General features: G+C 32.6%; 1 protein-coding gene across 4 annotated transcripts in view; it reads right to left on the bottom strand.

The window, feature by feature from the left end:
- Positions 1-20,000, bottom strand: part of LOC145247940 (nuclear receptor subfamily 1 group D member 2-like) — a 490,243-nt gene that overhangs the window by 466,047 nt on the left and 4,196 nt on the right. Inside the window, exon 1 of one of the 4 annotated variants that reach the window (XM_080109579.1) lies at positions 8,159-8,391. The exons of 2 other annotated variants lie outside the window; for them this stretch is intronic. In XM_080109579.1, the coding sequence (XP_079965705.1) occupies positions 8,159-8,231 (73 nt within the window). In that variant the 5' untranslated portion in view covers positions 8,232-8,391. Of the gene's footprint in view, positions 1-8,158; positions 8,392-20,000 lie in introns of those variants that run through there. One more of the 4 variants, XM_080109581.1, reaches the window with a different exon arrangement.

Genomic DNA, 20,000 nt, shown 5'->3' with positions numbered 1-20,000 from the left:
AGGAAGAGAAAAGGACATCTCCTACGAGGCTACGAAGTCTATTTTGAACTCTATCAAGGCAGGACAAGTCCTTTCTAGCAGCTCCTGCCCAGATGTGGCAACAGTATTCCATCCTTGGACGTACCTGGCTCTTATATAGATAGAGAATAGCATCAGAATACATCATATTTATGAGTGTGTCTTGTGTAGTGTTTTTTACTTATAGCTGGATATACAGAAACAACTTTCCTTTATAGAGGACTAGCAGGGGTACCCGGCGTTGCTTGGAACCATTTAAAAATGACAAAAACTAAATAGAAGAGGTTAAATGTATGTATAATAACATCTTTATATTAAAACTTCTATCTCTGTATCCATCTCTCAATATTTCTCTCATTCCCTCTTCCTCGTTTTCCACATTCCCCAAAACTCTTCACCTCCCTTCCCACAACCCATTCCTCTTTATTGAAAATAATAATTATACAAGTCAGTCACCTCTTCTATATGATACATAACATTGAAAATGAATGAAAAACTGACCCCACCCTGCAACAAAACATAGCCTAGTTGACCCCAAAAAATGAATATACATTTACCATTTTAATCTCAAATAGTATTTATCCAGAGCAATGCCGATCATGAATATACCAAGTTTGTGGGTGTTTATTTTTGTTTTTGTTTTTTTGTAGAGTAATTTTTTTTTTGTCCAGCCTATTCCTTTTTCTGGACATACACACGCTAACTTTAGTCGGTATAAGGGAAGTAGCTCTTTGAAAATAGATCAGAGTGACTTTCCTTTAGTTAGTGTCCGGAAAGCAAACTACATGATAACATTAAAAGAGTCGAGCACATCTTGATGACATTAAGTGATACAAATGGCTATTGGACACTAAGATAATAAATTTATTTTCTTTAAATTTTAGATAATATACATTGGGGATTATGCCTATTAAAAATAAAACCCAACTTGTGGGTAGTCGAAGTGTACTTTTCAAGTTTTAGCTGGACGTGCAAAGTGTAGTGGATAAAATACTTGGTAAAATCCAGTTGTAAGTTACATTTTTCTATAGGTTGAAAATTCAATCCTTAGTGTGGGTAATATTGAAAATAGAATTGCAGATTATTTAGGATTTCTATTCCGTCATAACTGACGGAATAAGAGCATGCTACCCCTGTAGATTAAATAAAGGTTTTCGTTCAAAAGTCTGTGCAGATTCTCAAGTTTGGCATAAAGATTTCCAAGTCTGACAAGATGCATCTGAAGAAGATGTTTCAGCAACCAAAATGTGAAAATAACACTCAAGATGAAGACAGTAGTCCGATGACTCCAAATAGTATGCAGTTGAATAGGATTTTTATTATAAAGAAAACAAAAGTTAGAAAACTTGAAAAAAAGAAAATGATTTATGTGATTCCCGAGGTCGACAGAAAGACTCCTGAATTTGTCAAAAAGGTTTCAGAGTCCACAATTAAACTAAGATTTGTTGTTCAAGATGCAGAAATAAAATCAAATAAATATTCTTTTTATTAAAATTTGGAACGGAACTCTCTATCTAATCCACAAAGGTTGTTCCATCAGCCATGACTGGGTAGAAGTCCTAACTAATTCGCAATTTTAATTTTAGTGTTGCCCACTCTGAGGATTGAACCTTTTAACCTCGAGAAATGTGTAGCTTAACCCTTATCCTCGAGTGGCCTCTGGGCCTTGATAAGTGGTAAGCTTACGAGTGAATTTTACCAAGTACGACAGAATTCTGTACAGATTTCTGAATTCGACGGGCAAAATGTCAGAGTTCACCGAGGTACATCTGAAATAGGTCAAAGGTTACATCGATTGAAACGTTGTGAAAATAACAATCCAGACTGGAACAGTAGTCTAAATAATCCAAATACTAAGAGTTTAAATTCATTTAAAAAAAAAAAAAAAGAAACAAAATGTAAGATTTTATTACTTCATGAATTGAAAATCGAAAACTCATTGTAAAAATACTCATCATTTAATTAAGAAACAACCCAGACAATCTCCAAAAGAAACCCATATACCAAACAAAGTGCTCAGTCAGTAACCTTGTATCAAACTAAGTCAAGTACAAGCGTTGAGTAATATAAAGAAGAAAAACCAACATGAAATTTAAACCCTCAACTGCTAACTTGTGTACTAACGCCAGAAGACATAGTTTCTGTGGCTTTTATCATAAGTTGGTTGGTTGTTTTTGTTTTACGGCATATCAACCCTTTTCGGGTTATTTAATGCTGAATCCAAAGATTTTGAAGAAAAAATTTTTTTAATAGAATATATTTGTTGTTTTCACGTCGGTTTCTATTTAACCCATAGTTGGGACCCTAACAGCTACTACCACTCCGGGTCAGAGTGGACCTGGGAGCAATGGTAATTAAAGGGTGGCTCCACACTCCCCAAAGCCCACAAGCTGGGGCCTCACCACTGGATATAGTTTAATGTCATATCCAGGATCCCCATTGAGGGACTTTTACCCTCTGCAGTGGGGCAGTCGGCGTATTCTAATGCCCCACCGACAGGGCCGTCATAAGTTGGAGAGTTCATTATTATATGTAGGATGGACACCCCACAACACATAGACAACTAGCCTTTATGTAATAGATTATTTACCAAAGTATGAATCGACTTTGGTATTTTTTTACGACCTGCCCCAGAGTAGTATAAACACCCACTGTCACCCCATGTTAAGAACGGCTTTCGGTATAACCTCTCCCAACCTCGTGTTAAGAACGACTTTCAAGGTTTGGGGGGGGAGGGTATTCCGAAAACTGTTCTTAACATGGAGAGGTTGGGGTGTTTATAATACGCTGGGGGCACGTCGTAAAAATTTACCTTGACTTTATCTAGGTTTCTAATCTGCGTTGCCTCTTACTCCTGGTCATATTATTACAGGTTGGTTTGGTTCGATTTAGTGACATGTCAACAATTTTAAGATCACTTAAACAGAATCTCTACGTTGTAAACATTTCATTGGTTTGGTGCCGTCTGTTCAATGGAATATCAGCCCACTTTTTTACTTAATGGCGAAACACAATCTCTATTGTAAACGGTCCGTTGGTCGCTTTACTTTGTTTCTCTAAGTCGGCGGTGAAACTAAAGAGGACCACAAAACAAGAAAGGATACGCATTCCTTTTGTTTCTCTACTCTCGTCAATTTTTACACATATTCTCCATGTTATGCGACCTTTAATTCGATGAGGGTTTTCTTTCCGCACGCCATGACTTCATTGTTACACCAAGAATAAAGGTCAACCTCATGCTGTTTTCTAGTTCACTGTGATCTACATTTGCACTTGTCCTAGTTTGGAACAAGGTTATTGACTGTTAGGTGAAAGTACAGAATAGGTAAAAGAAGCCCCTCCCTACGTTTGTTTGTTTGCTTTGTTTTGTTTTCTAAATAATAACGTTATTATTTATAACTAGCTGGGGGGGAGGGGGGTAACTCGGTCGTAATATATATATTTTAATTCATACAGATTTCATATTTATAATATATAGTACTGATTTGAAAAGTTAAAAAAAAAATGACTTGGGTGCCATCAGCTAGAATCGAAACCAAAACATTTATTGCCCCAACCGTGTCCCCTACCGTTTGAGCTATCGACAGATAAATAAGAAAGGTTTAAAATGAAACCACTTCAAACTATGAATGAATCTACGCATGCGCAAAAGTAATAGAAATATGTCGGCAAGTTGAAATGAACATTTTGCATTTCAACTTGTGCACATATGTCTGTACGCGTTATTCATAAATCCAAACAAGGATTTTACTCGTTATAAACCATCCTTGTGTATGATTACTATTTCCTGTTAATTTCAGTGTTATGTGACCAGAAGTTCAAGAGTTAAATATTTTCACACAGACATACATACATCTACTGCTTTATTTATATAGAAAACCATTCTTAACATGAGGAGGGACAACTGAAACTGAAGTAGAAACAGTAATCGCTGGAAAAAATACCTATCTCACTGCCGATGTAATCCTCTATCTGCATAAGAGTTAAGTACATCCTAAAATGGAGTACTGTTGCCACATTTGGGCAGGAGTTACTCGACGCGTCCTAACCTGATTTGATAAAGTTCAAAACTGGCTCAAAACCGAGTAGGTGAAGCCGAAGCCCTTTACTCTCCTCTGCAATCTCTTTTTCACATAGAGACTTTGCGAGCCTGTCTCTGCTCTATCGTTATTTTCATGGCAACTGCTCGCCTGAGCTCCAATCTATGCCCCCCCCCTGCCGGACTTTCACAAAAAAATTCGACTAGCTACAACTACTATCAACAATTTCCCCCACTCTCTAGTTGTACCTAAATGTAACCGCAGATTTCATTAACAAAGCTTCTTTCCTGGAACTGTGAAACACTGTTCCGCTGGCTTGCTTACCGGCCGACTACAATATCGTAGCCTTCAAGTTCAATGCAAACAAGTTCTTGCTGAACCGTCCTCTTAAATAATCAAATTGTACCCAACTTACACCATTAACGATTACTACGCACAGTCATTTAACCCTTATCCTCGAGTGGCCTTCGAGCCTAGATAAGTGGTGACTCCCTTGTACAAATAAAGTTATTTTGGTAGTTAACGTTATTGTATTTTTAATTTCAGTGAATAATAGATTGGCAACCAAATAATGCTTAAGTCATGCAGAGGCGAGAAACACATACGCAGACACGAGAACTGATCACAACTTGTTACTAGTGCAGTTTAAAATCCATAAGCAAACTAATCGCTGTCGTTTTTGGAGTAAATAAAAGAAAATCAATGTAAAAAATGGAAGGTGCAACCGGAAGTGTAGTGGAAACAGAAATCGTAAAGATAACCCAAAACAGTTCACTACGTAAGCTTTCGATATTTGGGGTTTGTTTTAGAATCCACAGAGATGTGAAAAAGTGGTCAAAAATTCACAACAAATGTTATCAAAGGCGAGATAAGTTACTCTTAGGAAATGTTTTTCGTGGTTTTACTCACTTTAAAACGTTTATTCGGTTCGAAAAACAGATAGTGCAGAGCGTTGTTACATAAGAACAAGAAAATTGGCCGCGACTTGACTCCTAAGTATAAAACATTTAGTTTTGAAAATTACTTAAGACAAAACATATATATATATATATATATATATATATACACACACACACACACACACACACACACACACAAAATACTATTAGAAACCTATGCAATATATGTTACCGTGACATGTATTGAAAGTGATTTTGAAGCCTTGAAACTGGCTGATAGAAAAGTCATTTTTTGGTTAGAAATAAAGATTTTATGCCAAAGTCGAGTATTACGGTTCATTTGTGCCGCTCCTGAAACAAAGAAGACCAGTGATTTTTCGAACGCGCCAGCGCGCCGCGCCACTATTATATTATTGAGTAACTCTCTTTTTTGTTTTGTTCTAGTTTCATTTTTTTTTTTTTTTTTTTTTTCTGTTTCCAGACTCTGCACTTTTCTGAATTAGGGCATCATCGAAGTTACTTTTAAATGTAACTTTCCTCTTTTCTTTTCTTTTCTTTTAATATATAATTACACAGAAGAAGAAAAAGGCAAGAAAGAAAACATGATAGGAAATAAATTAGAACTCAGAAAGTGTAAGAATTCTAGTCAGACACACACACACACACACACACACACACACACACACACACACACACACACACACAAGCCCGTGACTTTTGATACGCTCTAATACCCCCTCCTCCGTCGCACGAATTAAAATAATTCAGAAACTGAAAAAGGGAAAAAATAAAAACCAAGTCATAAAACACCAATTCCTTTGTCCTCTTAAAAAAAATCCTTTTTTTCCTAAATTAATCGAAATGGCCTGTAACGCCGTTGGTTAACAATTAGTTTTAAGCGAGTCTTCTGAAGGTTGATGGTTCGATCCTTATTACAGGCAATATTAACTAACAATAACGTGGCTGACGAAACGAGAACAAGCTATCCCCATCGGTTCATTTCGAAAAGCAGTGTATTAGTTCTCAAATTCAAATGGAATATCAGGTCACCAAGTTTAAATGGAAGGTCACCAAGTTCAAATAGAAGGTGCCCAGGTTCGAATTTAAGGTCACTAAGCTCTAATCGAAAGTTTGCAAATTTTAAGAGATACTCCTGAAGAAAGTCGGGGGTTACATCGGCCTTAAATATGTGAATATATGTGATAACTAAGATGAGGATAGGCGTTCAAATAAACAATGTAAATATTTTTTAAATGAAATGAAAAATGTTCTCGCACGGAACGATATAAACAGAAGAAAAAACAGTAAATATATTTAAAGGATTTCTGAAGTTTTTCAATTCATAATTTAAAAATAGCAGAATGTTTTTGTTTTTTGTTTTAACTTTTCGGGTGGCTTGAATAGTCGTCACTCGTCAAATATCATTAAATATAATTCGTTCTCTTAATTTGGGCCAGAAATTACTTTATCCGCCAATTTAAAGGCTCTAAAAATCACTTAAGAATGTCGAACATGCCGAAGTAAGTAAACACTAATTCCGGACATTTTTTAACAATAACCTTTGCATCGTCTCTGTGTGTGTGTGCGCGCGCGCACGCGCGTTCGTGTGTGTGTGTGTGTGTGTGTGTGTGTGTGTGTGTGTGTTTCTCGCCTATACATAACTTTAACCATTAATATTAATCGAATATTGAAATTAAGAATAAGGGGGAAAAAAAAAAAAAAAACTAAAGCGAATTATTACTTTACAGACCATGCTGTTTTTTTTTTTTTTTAGACAGGATTTTCAAGTTAAATTCAATTTTTACGGTATCTTTCGTCCATTAAATTGTTAATTGAAAGTACAGAATAGTTAAAAAACGCTCTTCCCCGCTAATGTTAACAATGAGTTTCTAAATAATATCCTTATTATTTCAGCACAATCCGTATTCTGTAGATGTGCAAAAAGTTTTAACGACTATATTAAAAAAAAAAAAAAAAGAAAAAAAAGGATGATTTTATTTGGAATTATTATTCTGTAAACCGAACAACACCGGGTAAATACAGCCATTTATTGATAAACTAACAAAAGATAGATGTCCTCGTGACCCTTTGATATGTGAAAGTGATTTAAAACCTTTAAACTGTCGATCAGAAAGTAATTTCTAGTAAGAATAAAACTTTATAGGCCAAAGTCAAGCATATGTATCACATTTTGCGTGATATGCGTTTGAATTAAGAAAACTATATAATAAAATGTACTATTTGGCGTGGCACGGTTCTATGAATATACAAAAGAAAAAAAGAACTTTAACTACTCATAACCCCAAATTAGGCCCAAAACTAAAAATTTCAATTTTATATATATATATATATGTGTGTGTGTGTGTGTGTGTGTGTGTGTGTGTGTGTGTGTGTTATGAAAATATATATGGCAATTAAGCTACACAGAATATTCCGCGTTTAATTTTCGTGAGAATTCGTCGGGCTTATGCCTTAGTCCTGGCGAATTCTTAGGAAAATGAAACGCGGAATATTCTATGCCATATTTTCAAATCTTACTACCTAGCTCTACTTATGTATTGAGCACTGTTGAAGTAAATACTGAAAATTTACGCCTAAAATTATATCTTCGAACATTAATTTGTGAATAATGAAATAGTCATATATATATATATATATATACATGTGTGTGTGTGTGTGTGTGTGTGTGTGTGTGTGTGTGTGTGTGTGGTTTAAAATATCGGTCAATATTAACAAAGAAAAATAAACTCTCTCACACACGCACAGAAAAAAATGATAAAAAGAAAATGTTTCGATTTTTTTTTTATGAGTTCTGTATTATTCAGATTATTATTCTAATATGGGTTGTTATTTTCACAACATTACGGTTGGTGTAACCTCCGACCTTCTTCAAGTGCATTTTTCAAACTTGGAAATTTTCTAGTCGAACTTGGGAACTTCAGTGGATTGAGTTTAAAATTCCGCCCTAGATTCTCAAGTTCGACAAAAAGATTCACAACTTTGAAAAGATGCACCTTAAGAAGGCCGGATGTTAAACCGACCGAAATGTTGTAAATATAATATAAAAACCAAGATGAGAATAGTAGTCCGAAAATTCCAAATGACACACACACACACACACACACACACACACACACACACACACACACACACACAAATTAATTAATCCATTATGATCGATAAATTAATTTAATATCATACCGATAGATTTGCCTGTTCTTGTCTGGTTAAATTGCAGCCAATGTCCGTGTTTCTTGGTTTTTAAATAAGGCATTATATTCCACCCGAATTGTGTTATAAAATCTCTTAGCGACTGCCCACCCTTTTGTAAGGATGAGGAAAGAGAAGAGAGAGGGAGAGAAAGAGAGAGAAAGAAAGCGAGAGAGAGAGCATCCGGGTAGGTTTGGAGTTGAGACGACAAAACTGATGAAGACGACGACGATGATGATGATGAGGGGTGGCCTAATACCCGTACACAAAAGAACAACAACAACCAACTATTCAACAGATATTCGGATGATGTAAGACAAGTAAAACAAAAAAAAAGCAAGAAATTCCTCGCATTCAAGTCTTTTTTTAACAGCTTGCTTTTATCTCGATCCTCTAGCTCTCTCTCTCTCTCTCATATATATATATATATATATATATATATATATATATATATATATATATATATATATATATATATATATATATACTAGCGGGGAAAAGCTCGGTGTTGTCCGACATTCAATAAGGAACTCCCAGACTACCATTATATTACATAATATGTATGTACCCGACTGAATATTTGCCGATCCGAGATGACACCGAAGGTCACAGGGTTTAATGTGAAAAATCCAGGATAATATTCTAGATGGAAGAAAAAAATATTGGATCAGATCCATCTTCCTAAGAAACGAAATGACGGGTGCGGGTAAAGGGTGTTGGGACCCACTTCGTCATCTCAAAAAGAGGAAGCAATTCCTAGGAGAAAATCATTTTTTAATCTAATCCAAAAGAACGAACAAGCGATCCTGGAAGTCAGGGTAGTTAACCTTTCTTCCAAGAAGCCCGGATGTTACACGAGGCCGGTTATATCATCTAGCCCCTCTCCCTACACACACGCGCGTCTTCTAGAATGCATTCTGAAATTTATAAAACTATCCTAGGCGACCTATAATAAACAAACCTCCATATTGCCGAAGGAGGAGATGACGTCTGGGATGATCGCCTCTCATGACAGAAAAGGACTGCTTTAATTTTTATCCGAAGTGAAAAATAATCGAACTCAGCAACTCAGCACTCAGCACATAACCGTATTAGCTTTTTATTTTATTTATATATTTTTTTTTTAAATTTTATAATATTTAATTCTTAGATTCTATAATATTCTATTCTAAGGATGGTGGCCCAGGGATATATTCAATATTGATTGGATGTGTGTGTGGGGGGGGGGTAATTAAAATGACATCAATATAATAAATTTCAATAAATTTAGTCTTGAATCTCCATCCAGGAACACTAGGCGTTTCGCGGAACCACGTGCATTCCTGCTCCTTATTGATGTTTCGGGTTTGTATTACTGTACACATAGATTCGAAAAAGTTGTCAAAAAACAAATATATAACAAATAAATGTTATCAAAGGCAAGATAAGTTACTTTTCTACCAAACTGGATATAATTTTCGTGTTTTTATTCGATTTAACATGTTTATTCAGCTCAAAAAGCATACAGTGTTTACCGATGTTGGAAAATTCAAAATGGCGGCCGACTCTCTCTTTAACACGGTAAGTTCGGGAAAAGGTGTTATAAATAATAAACTAGACAAAATACTATTAAAAAACCACCGAATATATGTCAAGTTATGTCACGGTAACATATATTGAGCAAATTTCTAACAGTATTTTGTCTAGTTTATTATTTATAACACCTTTTCGCGAACTTACCGTGTTAAAGAGAGAGTCGGCCGCCATTTTGAATTTTCCAATACATCGGTAAACACTGTATGCTTTTTGAGCTGAATAAACATGTTAAATAGAATAAAAACACGAAAATTATATCCAGTTTGGTAGAAAAGTAATTTATCTTGCCTTTGATAACATTTATTTGTTATATATTTGTTTTTTGACAACTTTTTCGAATCTATGTGTACAGTAATACAAACCCGATGTTTCTATTATTATTTTTTAATTTACATAATTTTCGAGTCATAAAATCAAGTCATATTTCCTTTTCATATTGATATCTCACTATGCTGCACATATTTTGATCAAAATAAAATATTTTTAACTCAAAGGTTCTGAGTGGTGTACTTTCAAAATATATGCAGGAGATACCAGGGCGGGGTGGAGGTATCTCAAAAACTGGCATTTCTATATGATAATAACGAAAAGATATTGAATTTCAAGTGAAATAAATGGGGCCTACGTAGTTCTCAAATAGTAATATATCCAAAAATTACGAAAAACGATAAAATAGAAAAATAATTAAAATAAAGTGAATCACTTACACTTACTAAAAATTAAATAAGTTGACAGGGGAGATAATTAGGTTCTGCTGCCTACGTCAGATACTGAACGTAATTCAAAATGTCGGACAAATTATATTTCTCATCTAAACTTTATCGCAAACAGTTTTTCATTGATAATTATTTCCTACCATATCGTTTTCCGTAATTTTTGGATATGTTATTTGCGACATGATAATTGCGTAGATACCATTTGTTTGAATTGAAGGTCAATATTTTTGTTATTTAGAAGCACCTCAAAACCATAGGAATGGTTCGTGAACAATCAGTATAGTGTAGTTACAGTCTGATTGATTGTTGTATCCCGTTTTAAGCCAGGATCCTCTGCATTAACATTTCCTTCTTAATTTTTGAATTATTTATTTTAATTATCTCCATCAATAATCGATTGGCTCGGGGGGGGGGGGTCACACAGACCGAAACCTTGAATTATAAAAGTCAAACAAACCACAAAAATAGATCTTAATGTGAAAAAACTTAACCCTCCCCCATAATTTCTTCTCCGCTTTTTAGTTATTTTAGTTGTTGTTATTATTATTGATTAATCTTATTTGGAAAAAAAAAAAGGGTCTTTTTTTAAATTTTTATTTCCCAAAAAATACAAATTTATAGTCTTTAAATTAAGCTGGTTAATCCGAAGAATTCGACTGGAAAAAGGCAAGGTTCTACTTTTTTTCTCTTTGTTTGGCGATTACAGCAAAACTAATTAACCGGCAAAAATATCCGCTAATTTAGTTTTGTGGTTCGTTTGTACTCTAGCGCGACCATTGGGCTATCTTTTTCCATTTCACTTGGTAATTCGCCCAAATGTTGGATAAAATCGATTCTTGCTGTGAGCTGTTTTTGCCCGGAAATAAAATTCTCATTTACTTTTTTAATTTATAAAAAAAAAATGAACTTTTATTTATTTATTTATTTTACCTATGGCAGCCAATTCCTTTTCGACTTTTCTTGCATTTATTTTTTCACTTTCATTTTTAAAATCGTTAAATTCCACTAAAAAAGAATGCTTAAAGTTTATTTTCTTGTGTCAAAAATTTATAGTTTGGAGTGCAAATAAAAATTTATAAAGCAACATGGCGCCAGCGATAAAAAAATATTGAAATAAACTTAGCTTTTCAAAACTTTAAAAATAAATTAGAATTTTATTTCAAGAAAAAGATAAACTTTATTACCATTATCAAAAAATATGAATTCATCGAAAATTTGAGTGAAAAAAAATATATATGTAAAGAGTACCCATAATAAAATTAAACAAAACAAAATTAGATTCTATTTTTTAGGCGATTACATATGTGAACAGTTTAAAAAGCTTGGCGGGAAAAAGAAAAACAATAAAGTTAGAATTTAGAGTGGAGGATCAGGTTCGTATAAAAAAAATTAACCTAAAATGATCTTGTTTCCGGACCATTCTGATGTTTAGGGTAGTTAACCAATTATTTTTACCACTATAATCGTAAGTCCAACTAGCAAAATCGCCTAAAAATAGTAAGATTTCCCCCCGCCTCCAATTCCCCCCCCCCCCACAAAAAAGCACGAGACTTAAGTCTCAGCAAAAGTAGGTTATAGTTAACTAAGTTAAAATTCCCCTGATTTACTACCGGTTTCTGCTCCATATACGGAACGACGGTGACACGGTCGTTGTTCGGTAAAGTCATTAACCAGAACGGACCATATCTTGCTATACACCGTCGGTGTTTAGCAAGATATGGTCCGTCCTGGTTAATGACTATTTTCCTCTCGGATAACGTGAATGCCCTCTTATTTTTTCCCATGTTAAGAATGGCTTTCTTGCCCGCTTGATCATGTCCAGCCAGGTGGACAACAGAAACCAGAACTTAAAAAGAACAGACAATCTTGAAAAATTAAATGGTAAACTATTCGTAAACACTAGCATGACCCGGAACTGATGAGTCATTTTTCGTTAATTTTATATGAGGAACTGATCCCTTACTTTAATTTCTAAGTTAATTGTTTTATTTGTTTTTTTTTTTGTTTGTTTTTGTTTTTAAACCTGATTGACCAAGCTTTTTAGTGTGTGCTCACGCGTAATCGCCTAAAAAGAAATAAAATTTTAGATAGATAGCGGGGAAATAAAGGCCGTTATAAACTCTCACACGTTTTAATGTGATTTTATCAAAAACACATCTAAAAAGATTTTTGTCTATTTAGGACTGGAGAAAAAATGAATTGAAATGTTTCGTCTGTTTCTTTTTCTTTACAAATGAATGTCACATGACACTAGCACTTTTAATTACAAAAAAAAAAAAAAAAAAGACTAATGATAAGTAAAAAGAAAAAAAAAATAACTTCTACTTAACTAGTATTTTACTTAACCTAATTTCGTTTCTACTTTTCAGGTCAAGACAATGTTAGCTGAACTTCGTTTAATTAGATTCATTATTTTAATAATGAAAACTGTTTCATCCGTTTTTTTATTTATTTATTTTAGCTACTTACTCTCATTCACCGCAAACAGTTCTAGGAGGTCCACCCACTCAGGTCTTGCCTTCTCTCTTTGAGAAGGGGTTAGTTTATTGCTAATCGCCTAAGACGCCCTCACCGGGGAATGCCGACAGGGATGCCCAAGCACATTTTTACAGGCCAGAGTGCCCTTCCTCGGGGGACGCTGATTTCTCAATCCCACTTTCCGGTATTTAAGTTCTTGCAGTGGAAGAGAACTAAATATCAACGAGTAAAGAGAGTAACCTAATTTCGTTTTTTTTTTTTTTTTTTTTTCAGGTCAAGACAATGACTAGATGAACTTCGTATAATTAGATTAATTATTTTAATAATGAAAACTGTTTCATCCGTTTTTTATTTATTTATTTATTTATTTATTTATTTTACTCTCATTCACCCCAGACAAGGTATGTTGTCACTTGGACGTAAGGGGCTACTATTTTGGATCGTATCTACAAGAACACACTATGTAGGGAGGTCAACAGTGAGATGTTTGTTAGCATTATATTTAAACTAGTGTCAGTGAAGGAAGCACAAGCAGGAGACCGGAAGGGAATTCCAAAGTCTATGAGTTCGAAGGAAAACAAAAGATTTCCGGTATCTAGGGACCTCAACAGTGAAGTGTCAAGTGATGGAATTTTGCGGTTTGTCGGATTAATCAGAGATATTTACGTCAAGGAACCACAAGTGCTACAAGTTCATCGGAGCACATTCCATTACAATACTTGTAAATCGGGCACATGGATGAAACATTGCGGCTCATGTCATGTTATAGGACAGAGATTTGAATTTTGTTGATAGTGCGCAGGAGGGGAGGGGGGGCTATTGGGTTGGCGTTTCTTTTGAATTCACGCCATAGGGATATTTTTTTCCGGCGTTCAATTAAAAAAAATCGATATCGTCGGCTTCAAACGCTAAATAAAGAGGACCAGTCTCTGATCGCCTATGTTGAACTCTCTTCGGCCTGTCTTTATATATGTCTCCTCGGAAAAGCGAGTCCGACAGAGGCGATTGGTCCTTTTTGTTTTGGATTTGAAATCGACAATACCTATGTTTTTTTTAACTTCTGTAAAACACACACATATTGTGACTCAGACAGCTGTTTAGTGTTTCGCTGTATCATAATGCGATAATACTTGTACTTGACTTAAGACTTTACTGCAGTTTCACGGTATTACCGATTTTCAAAAGTATTTCTCTTTGATGTCGGATATTTAGCAGAGAAGTCAACAACGAAGAAAAGTTACAAAAATTCAAATACATTACAAATAAATGTTATCAAAGGCAAGATAAATTACTCTTCTACATACCTGAATAAGTTTTGTGTATCTTAACGGAATTATAGGCGTTTATTCAGTTCGAAAGACAAGTAGTGTCGAAAAGGTAAGTTAAACGGGCAATCAAGATGGCCGACGAAAGCATGCTGTCTTCAGAGAGAATTGTTAAAAAGTGGAAAAATTAACAAAACACTAATAGAAATTCACCCAATGAGTGTCACAGTAAAACTTATTGGGTTGATTTCTATTTTGTTAATTGTTCCACTTTTGAACCATTATCGACGCTCTGGGGACAGCATGATGTTTTCGTCGGCCATCTTGATTTCCCGTTTAACTTACCTACTGGACACTACTTGTCTTTTGAACTGAATAAACGCTTAAAATTCCGTTAAAATACACAGATTGCCTTTGGTAACATTTATGTATTTGAATTTTTTGCGCTTTTCTTCGTGTGTTGGCTTATCTGCTAAATACCTATCTTTATTATTTATACAACTCTATCTTAAGGGATATTGAGCCCTAGAATCAGTGATTCACCATTAATGTTATAATGCTGAAATGAAATTCTGATTTAATCTTTTTTTGAAGTCTTGAAAAGTATTTAACTGTCTGGGTTTGTTTTACTATACACATAGATTCGAAAAAGTTGCCAAAAAACAAATATATAACAAATAAATGTTATCAAAGGCAAGATAAGTTATTTTTCTACTTAACTTGGAAGTTTTTAGTGTTTTTATTTAATGTAAAATGTTTAATCGGCTCGAAAAACATGCAGTGTTTATCGGTATATTTTGAAAAGACAAATGGCGGCTAGCTCGCTGTTGGGATACGTTAAGTTTGGGAAAATGAATTAAAACTAAAAATCTATACAAAATACTGTTAGAAACTCACTTGATATATGTTACCGTGACATAAGCCGACATATATTGATGGGTTTCTAACAGTATTTTGTATATTTTTTTCATTTGGACTAATTTTCCCAAACTTAACGTATCCAACAGCGAGCTAGCCGCCATTTGTCTTTTTTTTTTTTAATATACCGATAAACACTGCATGTTTTTCGAACCGATTAAACATTTTACATTAAATAAAAATACTAAAAACGTATCCAGTTAGGTAGAAAAGTAACTTATCTTGCCTTTCATAATATTCATTTGCTTTTTTTCTGACTTTTTCAAATCTATGTATATAGTAAAACGAACCCTATAATTTACTACAAACAAAAAGATTTTAGCACACAGAAAATAATTTAAAAAAAACAAACTCTTTAACCGAGTCTAACAAACTTACGCACAAAAATGAAAAGATATTTTTTTAAAACTACTAGTTTAAAACTTGCCAACAAAAAAAATATGGCGGTTCCGCCGGTTACCGTACTAAAAATTTAGAATAAAAGTTCAAATATAAAGATAAAAAGTATATAAGAATTTCGTGACGATTTCACATATAATCTAAATATTATCTAAACTTTCAATAAAATCCTAGTAAATTAAGGGAGATATTTCAAAGGTTTTACTTTTCATACTACAATTAAACTAAAACTGTTTTAGTACTCTCAACATTAAAAAAAAAAATAAGTTCGCGCAAAAACAATTAGGACGAAGTATTCCATTATATATATATATATATATATATATATATATATATATATATATATATATATATATATATATATACTTTACTGTAATAATGTACTGTTTTAAATCCTTGTTCTGTATTATGCAATGATATCACCTCCAAAACTAATCTAATTATTTTTTTATAATAATGCGAATGGCTAAACAATTTATTCGAAAAGAAATGGAAGAAATAGTTTTATGCGCATTTGGTGTCAAGGTTTTCGTTTTTTAGACGCGCCATGTGTTTCAACCTCGCAACTGTCCTCAATAGAAACAACAAAAAAGTAGGCTAACGCGCAGTTTTTGCTTTCAGTTTAAGCGCAAAAACATCACTAGAGATTAAAAATTGTTACAGTTGATTTGAAGTAGGTCTTAGTTTGTTAAAAACAAATTAGAAAACAAATAAAAATCGCTTAAAAATTTAGAAAAAATATTTAAAAAAAAAAAAACGGTTTTATATATATATATATATATATATATATATATATATATATATATATATATATATATATATATATATATATATATATATATATTACTGGCTGTATCTACTCGGCGTTGTCCGGCCGCCTTTTTCAGTTTTAGTTTGTTTCTTTTTTCTTTTCTTTTCTTTTTCTTTTTGATCAAGTTATTATTTTTATTATTAAACTACTGTTCTCATCTTGAGTGATATTTTCACAATATTTCGCCGATGTAACTTCCGACCTTTTTCAGGTATGTTATCGAATTCGGATAAATAGTTCCGTTCGAAATTCCGTGCAGATTCCCGGGTTCGACAGAAAAATTCCCAAATTCGACAAGATAGACATAAATAAGGTTGCATCGATCGTGAAAACAACACTCAAGATGAGAACAGTCGTCCGAAGAATCCGAATAAATAATCAATCCTCATCTAAAAAATTAGAAGCATAAGATTTGTTTCTGTGGTCAGTTGTACTCAAATTTATAAAAATGTTAAAGATTTTGATTGGATGTTCCCTGAATCTGCAGCAAAATGTTACGATAAGCTACGTTCATTATGTAATAATTGTATCTTTCCGGCGTTGCTCTGGAATCTTTCAGCTTTTTTTTTTTCTTTGTTTTTTGTATTTTATTTTCTACGAATCCGTTTTTGTCTTTTTTTTTTTCTAATTATTTTTAATGATTTTCTTTAGCGTTAGACTTAATTATTACGTTCTAGTTTTGTTATTAAATTATTAATTAAACTAAAACGTAAAAAAAACAAAAAACAATAACTAATTTTATTAAGGTAATGTTTATGGTAGTTACGGACTGTGTTGAAATAACAACGTTATTATTTAGAAAGCCATTCTTAACATGGGAACGGGAGGCTTTTAACTATTCTGAACTTTCACCTAACAATTTCATTTACAAAAGATACAATAAAAATTGAACTTAACTTGAGAATCCTATTTAAAAAATAGCATGGTCCATAAACCGCACAAGCGCATTTATTTATAAAACTATATTTAAATATATGAGGATTTGCTAAGGATTTTAAAGCCAGAAATTACTTTATATTCGACAGTTTAAATGGGTTCAAATTCCCTCCGAGGGATCAAGTTTTAAATAATTTACTTGTTTACAACGAAACCGAAATGGATTCTGGTAGTTTTAATTTGTTAAATTAGGTTATTTTTTAATAAGTTATTAAAATTAGTTTTATTTTATGCTACAATGTATTTTTATTTTGATACGTACTTGATTAATAGTAAATAATGAATGAGGTAATTTAATGAAAGTTACGTTGCGACGAGAAATACACACACACGAGAAATATTCACAGAATTTTTTCAAAATGAAATGTAAATAGGAATATAAAATGTTGGTCGCGTGAAGTTGATTTTGTCAAAACATTGTTAATTGTTATGACAAAATTAATTGACAAAGAGTCTCAAAAGGTTTTGTTTGGTTACGCAGTGTTTGAAATATATAAATTTTAAAACGGAATATAAATAACTGGTTGATCGAAAACAAACGAACATTATAAACTAATAGTACTACAAAGTGACTAAGAAAATGGAAACTATTGCGTATATATTTACTTAGTAAAACATTGGTGGCCCAGGACAACGACATGTCTAACACACAGACACTCACACTCATATAGTCCGATGAACACACACACAAGCACATACGCACACATACATACGATTGCGCGCATGCGCGCGTACACACACACACACACACACACACACGTACTCAAGATATAGATATTGAAATAGATTATTGATTTCCTTATTTAGATAAAAAAAAAAAGACGTCCGACTTTCAGTTTAAATATTTTTTATATAAAAAAAAGGTGTAAAAAAATTTTTTTTTGGTAAATGCTGATAAGTTATGTAAAAAATAAAGTTTCTTTTTAAACTATTTGCATTATTATTTTTGTTCTTACATTTTATTTTTTCCTGAAAAAAAAAAAAAAATTTTTTTTCTTTTTTTTTAAATTTGAGAATCAAAATTGACTTTTCTTACATCAAAAATATATCTACTGGCTTTGAAATAATATTTCATGCAAAAACAATTGACACAACTTTTAACCTACTTTTTACACAGAAAGTTTCCATGAATTTTAAAATAAACTTCGCGTTGTATGTATTTATTTTATAAGTTTTTGCCTAAATTATTGCTTCGTTATTTTGAATTCGTTTTTAGTATTAAAATATATATTACTTCATGAAATATTTATTGATAATTTTTTTATTTTTAGAAAAATAAAATATTGGATTTGCATTACTTTACACATAGATTCGAAAAAGTAAAAAAAAAAAAAACAACAAATATATAAATAAATGTTATCAAAGGCAAGATAAGTTACTTTTCTACCTAACTAACTGGATATTTTTTAGTGTTTTTATTTAATGTAACATGTTTATTCAGCTCGGAAAGCATAGTGTTTACCGATGTATTGGAAAATTTTAAATGACTCCCAACTTTCTCTTTGACACGGTAAGTTTGGGAAAAGGAGTTATAAATAAAAAAAAATAGACAAAATACGGTTAGAAACTCGCTCAATATGTTACGATGATATGGGTGGGTTTTTAACAGTATTTTGCATATTTTGTTTTTAACTCATTTTCCCAAACTTACTGTGTTCAAGCAATTTTAAATTTACCATTACATCGGTAAACACTATGTGTTTCGAGCAGAATAAACATGTTACATTAAATAAAAACACTAAAAACATATCCAGTTAGGTAGAAAAGTAACTTATCTTGCCTTTGATAACATTTATTTGTTATATATTTGTTTTTTGACAACTTTTTCGAATCTATCTGTACAGTAAAACAACCCCAAAATATTTTATCTGACACTGTTTACTGCGGACTTCGAGTCACCTATTCCTCTGCATCCCAAATAAATGATGAAGAAGAATATAAATATTGGTTTAAAATACTTTGAAAGACAAAACAATAGTATAACTGGGTGGTAAAATTAATATTAATCCTATTAAAAATAAAAAAGGTACTACTAGTGTATTTATTGATCCGTGCTGAAATAATAACGTTATTATTTAAAAAGCCGTTCTTAACATGGGGAGGGGAGGGTGTTTTATAACTATTCTATACTTTAACCTTACAATTGAATAAAAAAAACATAAAACTTTAATGGGTTTGTATTAATGTACATATAGATTCGAAAAAGTTGTCAAAAAACAAATATATAACAAATAAATATTATCAAAGGCAAGATAAGTTACTTTTCTACCAAACTGGATACATTTTTTTTTGTTTTTATTCAATGTAACATGTTTATTCAGCTCGAAAAACATGCAGTGTTTACCGATGTATTGGAAAATTCAAAATGGCGCCCGACACTCTCTCTTTAACACGGTAAGTTTGGGAAAAGGTGTTATAAATAATAAACTAGACAAAATACTATGAAAAAAAACACCGAATATATGTCAACTTATGTCACGGTAACATATAATGAGCGAATTTCTAACAGTATTTTGTCTAGTTTATTATTTATAACATCTTTTCCTGAACTTACCGTGTTAAAGAGAGAGTGTCGGGCGCCATTTTGAATTCTTCAATACATCGGTAAACACTACATGTTTTTCGAGCTCAATAAACATGTTACATTGAATAAAAACACGAAAAATATATCCAGTTAGGTAGAAAAGTAACTTATCTTGCCTTTGATAACATTTATTTGTTATATATTTGTTTTT

Source organism: Euprymna scolopes, chromosome 26 (genome assembly GCF_053919585.1).
Source record: "Euprymna scolopes isolate OS-2025 chromosome 26, ASM5391958v1, whole genome shotgun sequence".
NCBI lineage: Eukaryota > Metazoa > Mollusca > Cephalopoda > Sepiida > Sepiolidae > Euprymna > Euprymna scolopes.
Note: the sequence above shows the minus strand (reverse complement) of the source record. Positions and strands in the feature narration are given on the sequence as shown.